The sequence below is a fragment of the Mercenaria mercenaria genome, chromosome 10 (genome assembly GCF_021730395.1).
Source record: "Mercenaria mercenaria strain notata chromosome 10, MADL_Memer_1, whole genome shotgun sequence".
Taxonomy (NCBI): domain Eukaryota; kingdom Metazoa; phylum Mollusca; class Bivalvia; order Venerida; family Veneridae; genus Mercenaria; species Mercenaria mercenaria.
In genome coordinates, this window is record NC_069370.1 from 7,684,773 (window position 1) to 7,691,708 (window position 6,936).

Sequence of the window (6,936 nt, forward strand, 5' to 3'; positions counted from 1 at the left end):
TTCACATATTACAAATTTAATTTACTAAATCTAAACAATTTATTACGAAAGTCTCTTTCATTGCATCGACGAAAATAATCAAATACAGAAATATTGTGTTCATATAGCGTTTTAATATTCATTTGCGTTTGATGAAAAACACCCTGATCGTGATTTCTTTTGTCTTCGTTGAATTTATGTTAACACTGCATCAGATTGATGTGAAAATGACTGCTGCTTTAAGTATTTTTCTTGATAGATAAAATGCATCTCCAGTACTCTTATATATCAATTCTGAGCAAAATGTAAGTATTTTAATGTAACAATCACAAAGAATTTATTATTTGCATACCATCTAATTTATGAACGCTTGTGATACTACATTCAATTTTTTCTTGTTACTGTGCAAAAGGGTATGCAAGAAGTTTTGGTAGAAAATCAGGATACATAATAAAACAAATTTCAACAAAAGAATACTTTACAATTAAGTACAAAATTTACTTACCATTCCAGGTACATCAATTATCAAATCTTGATGACTCTAATTACATGTACAGCTAAAATGCACTGTTATTAGAATTGCTGACATGTCAGTAAAAATCAATGAATCAAGCTGTTTCAAAAGTAGCAATTTACATTAACCACACAGGTACCCATTTTATCGTATTTACGTAAACGATATAGAAACCTTTTGTACATGATACTACAAATTTAATTTACTAAATGAAAGACATTTCTTACCAAAATCTGTTTTATTGCACGACAAAATAATCAAATTCAGAAATATATATGTTGATCATATGCGTTTTAATATTCATTTTTCGTTTGATGATAAAACACACCCTGATCTGAATTTCTGTCTTACGTTGAATACATGTTTATATTGCATCTGATTGATGTGAACATGACTGCTGCTCTAAAGAATTATTCTTGGCAGATAAAATGCAGCGTACCAGAACACTAATTTACAATTCATGAGCAAAAGTAAGTATGTTTTAATGTAACGATACAAAGGATTATAATTTGCATATCATTAATTAATGCAGTCTTTTGATGCCTGTATTGAATTATTTATGGTAATTAGTAGCTGACAAAGGGGATATGCAAGAATTATGAGAAAATTAGCTCATATAGATAAACAATTATAAAAGAACCTCTTGAATTCAGATGTACAAATTTACTTACCATCACAGGTAACACCATCTCCTGAATAGCCGCTATTACATGTACAGCTAAATGCCCCTTCTGTATTTGTACATGTTGCATCCTGCGCACAATTATCAGTACCGAGAACACATTCGTCATCGTCTGTGTTGAGATATGCAATTTTATCAAATAAAAAACAAGCACAGAGTACTTTTCTTCTATTTTCTAAACGATTGATAGAAAACCTAGAATTCACATATACAAATTTAATTACTAAATGTAAACAATTTCTTAGAAATCTTTTCATTGCACGACGAAAATAAATCAAATACAGAAATATATATGTTTCATAATAGCGTTTTAATATTCATTTGCGTTTGATGAAAAAACACACCCTGATCGTGAATTTTTTGTCTTCGTTGAATATATGTTAACATTGCATCAGATTGATGTGAACATGACTGCTGCTTTAAGTATTTTTCTTGGCAGATCTAAAGCAGCGTACAGCAACTCTAATATACCAATTCCTGAGCAAGAAGTAAGTATTTTAATGTAAGAATACAAAGGATTTATCAATATGCATATCATTATAAGCAGACTCTTTCATACCTACATTAAATTATTTCTTGTTACTTAGCTGACAAAGGGGTATGCAAGAAATTATGAGAAAATTAGCTGCATGAGATAAAGCAATTTAAACGAACCTTTGTAATTCAAATGTACAAATTTACTTACCATCACAGGTAACACCATCTCCTGAATAGCCGCTATTACATGTACAGCTAAATGCCCCTTCTGTATTTGTACATGTTGCATCCTGCGCACAGTTATCAGTACCGAGAGCACATTCGTCATCGTCTGTGTTGAGATATGCGATTTTATCAAATAAAATAACAAGCAACAGAGTACTATTTTATCTATCTTTCCTAAACGATTGATAGAAAACCTAAGAATTCACATATTACAAATTTAACTGACTAAATTAAACAATTTCTTACGAAAGTCTCTTTCATTGCACGACGAAAATAAATCAATACAGAAATATTAGTTCATATGCGTATTAATATTCATTTGCGTTTGTGAAAAACACTACCCTATCGTGAATTTATTGTCTTGTTGAATATATTTACAATTGCATCGAATTGATGTGAAAATTGACTGCTGCTATAAGTATTTTTCTGCAATCTAAAGCATCGTAACAGTAACATTAATAACCAATCCTGCAAGAAGTAGCAGTATTTAATGTAAGTAATACCCTCGATTTTCAATTTGCATCCTAATTATTATGCAGACTCTTTCATACTACATTCAGTCATTTCTTGTTCTTAGTGACAAAGGTATGCAAGCAAATTATGAACAAATTAGAGCATGAGATAAGCAATTTTAAACGAACCACTTAATTCAACATGTACAAATTGCCTACCAGTAAGGTAACACATTCGAAATAGCGCTTTACATTACAGTCTAACATTGCCCCTTCTAGTATTTGTACATGTTGCATCCTGCGACAATATCAGATACAAAATACATTCGTCAACGTCTGTGTTAAATCATGCTTTGATCAAATAAAACAACAGCAACGGTATCCTTTTTCTTTGATATTCGTAAACGATTGATAGAAAACCTATGATTCATTTACAAATTTAATTTATAATTAAACAATTTATTACGAAGTCTCTTCATTGCACTGAGCAAATAATTTTTAAGAACACAAAGGATTTATCAATATGCATATACATTTAATTAATGCAGACTCTTTATACCTACATTCAAGTATTCTTGTTACTTAGATGACAAAGGGTATGCAAGAATTATTGAGAAAATTAGATCATGTAGATAAAGCAATTTAAACGAACCACTCTAATTCAAATGTACAAATTTCTACCATACAGGTAACACCATCTCTGAATAGCCGCTATTACATGTACAGCTAAATGCCCCTTCTGTATTTGTACATGTTGCACCCTGCGCACAATTAGTCAGTACCAAGATCACATTCGTCAACGTCTGTGTTGAAATATGCAATTTTATCAAATTAAAACAACAAGCAACAGAGTACCATTTTATCTATATTTCGTAAACGATTGATAGAAAACCTAAGAATTCACATATTACAAATTTAATTTACTAAATCTAAACAATTTATTACGAAAGTCTCTTTCATTGCACGACGAAATAAATCAAATACAGAAATATATTGTTTCATAATAGCGTTTTAATATTCATTTGCGTTTGATGAAAAAAACACACTGATCGTGATTTTTTTGTCTTCGTTGAATATTTAACATTGCATCAGATTGATGTGAAAATGACTGCTGCTTTAAGTATTTTTCTTGATAGATAAAAATGCAGTCGTGCCAGAACTCTTATATATCAATTCATGAGCAAAAGTAAGTATTTTAATGTAACAACACAAAGGATTTATTAATATGCATACCATTAATTAAGCAGACACTTTGATACCTACATTCAATTATTTCTTGTTACTGTAGCTGACAAAGGGTATGCAAGAATTTGAGAAAATCAGTATATAGATAAACAATTTAAACGAACCTTCAATTCAGATGTACAAATTTACTTACCATCACAGGTAACACCATCTCCTGAATAGCCGCTATTACATGTACAGCTAAATGCCCCTTCTGTATTTGTACATGTTGCATCCTGCGCACATATGTCAGTACCGAGAGCACATTCGTCAATCGCTGTGTTGAAATATGCAATTTTATCAATTAAAAAACAAGCAACAGAGTACCATTTTATCTATATTTCGTAAACGATTGATAGAAAACCTATGAATTCACATACTACAAATTTAATTTACTAAATGTAAACAATTTCTTAAGAAAATCTGTTTCATTGCACGACGAAAATAAATCAAATACAGAAATATATATGTTTCATAATAGCGTTTTAAATATTCATTTGCGTTTGATGAAAAAACACACCCTGATCGTGAATTTTTGTCTTCGTTGAATATATGTTTACATTGCATCAGATTGATGTGAACATGACTGCTGCTTTAAGTATTTTTCTTGGCAGATCTAAAGCAGCGTACCAGCAACTCTAATATACCAATTCCTGAGCAAGAAGTAAGTATTTTAATGTAAGAATACAAAGGATTTATCAATATGCATATCATTAATTAAAGCAGACTCTTTCATACCTACATTCAATTATTTCTTGTTACGTAGCTGACAAAGGGGTATGCAAGAAATTATGAGAAAATTAGCTGCATGCAGATAAAGCAATTTAAACGAACCTTTGTAATTCAAATGTACAAATTTACTTACCATCACAGGTAACACCATCTCCTGAATAGCCGCTATTACATGTACAGCTAAATGCCCCTTCTGTATTTGTACATGTTGCATCCTGCGCACAGTTATCAGTACCGAGAGCACATTCGTCATCGTCTGTGTTGAGATATGCGATTTTATCAAATAAAATAACAAGCAACAGAGTACTATTTTATCTATCTTTCCTAAACGATTGATAGAAAACCTAAGAATTCACATATTACAAATTTAAACGACTAAATTAAACAATTTACTTACGAAAGTCTCTTTCATTGCACGACGAAAATAAACAATTACAGAAATATATATGTTCATATAAGTTTTTAATATCATTGCGTTTTCGATGAAAAAACACACCCATTCGTGAATTTTTTGTCTTGTTGAAAAGGGGTTTAACATGCATCAGATGAGTGAACATTAGATGCTGCTTAAGTATTTTCTTGGCAGATCTAAGCACGTAACAACTCTAATATACAATCCCTGAGCAGAATAAGTATTTTAATGTAAGAATACACAAGGATTTCAATATGCATATTAATTTATTATGCAGACTCTTTCATACTAATTTAAGTATTCTCTGTTACTTAGCGACAAAGGGGTATGCAACGATTATGTGAGAAAATTAGATGCAATGTAATAAAGAATTAAACGAACCAATCAATTCAATGTACAAATTTGACCTACATTACAGGTAACACCACTCCTGAATAGCGCTATTACATGTACAGCTAAATCACAATTGTATTTGTAAAGTTGCTTTCTGCGCACAATATCAGTACAAGATCACATCGTCAACGTCTGTGTTGAAATATGCTATATTTATCAAATAAAAACAACAACAACGAGTAGCCATTTATCTATTTTCGTAATCGATTGAATAGTAAACCTCAAGAAAAATACCTTTTACAATTTAATTTACTAATTAAACAATTATGTACGAAGTCTCTTTCATTGCATGAGCAAAAAATATAAGAAACACAAGATTTATCAATATGCATACCATTATTAATGCAGACTCTTTGATACCTACATTCAAGTATTTCTTGTTACTTAGATGACAAAGGGTATGCAAGAAATTATGAAGAAAATTCAGATGCATTAGATAAAGCAATTTAAACGAACCCTACTAATTCAAATGTACAAATTTGCCTACCATTACAGGTAACACCATCTCCTGAATAGCCGCTATTACATGTACAGCTAAATGCCCCTTCTGTATTTGTACATGTTGCACCTGCGCACAATGATCAGTACCAAGATCACATTCGTCAACGTCTGTGTTGAAATATGCAATTTTATCAATAAAACAACAAGCAACAGAGTACCATTTTATCTATATTTCGTAAACGATTGATAGAAAACCTAAGAATTCACATATTACAAATTTAATTTACTAAATCTAAACAATTTTTAGAAATCTCTTTCATTGCACGACGAAAATAAATCAAATACAGAAATATATGTGTTTCATAATAGCGTTTTAATATTCATTTGCGTTTGATGAAAAAACACCCTGATCGTGATTTTTTTGTCTTCGTTGAATATTTAACATTGCATCAGATTGATGTGAAAATGACTGCTGCTTTAAGTATTTTTCTTGATAGATAAAAATGCACGTGCCAGTAACTCTTATATATCAATTCATGAGCAAAAGTAAGTATTTTAATGTAAAATCACAAAGATTTATTAATATGCATACCATTAATTAAAGCAGACTACTTTCGATACCTACATTCAATTATTTCTTGTTACTTAGCTGACAAAGGGGTATGCAAGAAAGTTATGAGAAAATCAGGTATTCATAGATAAACAATTTAAACGAACCTTTAATTCAATGTACAAATTTACTTACCATCACAGGTAACACCATCTCCTGATAGCCGCTATTACATGTACAGCTAAATGCCCCTTCTGTATTTGTACATGTTGCATCCTGCGCACAACTGTCAGTACCAAGATCACATTCGTCAACGTCTGTGTTGAAATATGCAATTTTATCAATTAAAACAACAAGCAACAGAGTACCATTTTATCTATTATTCTAAACGATTGATAGAAAACCTAGAATTCACATATCTACAAATTTAATGTACTAAATGTAAACAATTTCTTAGAAATCTGTTTCATTGCACGACGAAAATAAATCAAATACAGAAATATATATGTTTCATAATAGCGTTTTAAATATTCATTTGCGTTTGATGAAAAAACACACCCTGATCGTGAATTTTTGTCTTCGTTGAATATATGTTTACATTGCATCAGATTGATGTGAACATGACTGCTGCTTTAAGTATTTTTCTTGGCAGATCTAAAGCAGCGTACCAGCAACTCTAATATACCAATTCCTGAGCAAGAAGTAAGTATTTTAATGTAAGAATACAAAGGATTTATCAATATGCATATCATTAATTAAAGCAGACTCTTTCATACCTACATTCAATTATTTCTTGTTACGTAGCTGACAAAGGGGTATGCAAGAAATTATGAGAAAATTAGCTGCATGCAGATA

General features: G+C 30.7%; 1 protein-coding gene across 1 annotated transcript in view; it reads right to left on the minus strand.

Moving 5' to 3' along the window:
* LOC123561004 (uncharacterized) overlaps positions 1–3,817 on the minus strand; it is a 29,093-nt gene extending 25,276 nt beyond the window's left edge. The window contains exons 1-3 of the mRNA XM_053516679.1: positions 3,708–3,817; positions 1,861–1,983; positions 1,165–1,287 (exon numbers count right to left, since the gene is read on the minus strand). Coding sequence (XP_053372654.1) covers positions 1,165–1,287; positions 1,861–1,983; positions 3,708–3,788 — 327 coding nt within the window. The 5' untranslated portion in view covers positions 3,789–3,817. The remainder of the gene's footprint in view (positions 1–1,164; positions 1,288–1,860; positions 1,984–3,707) is intronic.
* Positions 3,818–6,936: the final 3,119 nt, after the last annotated feature.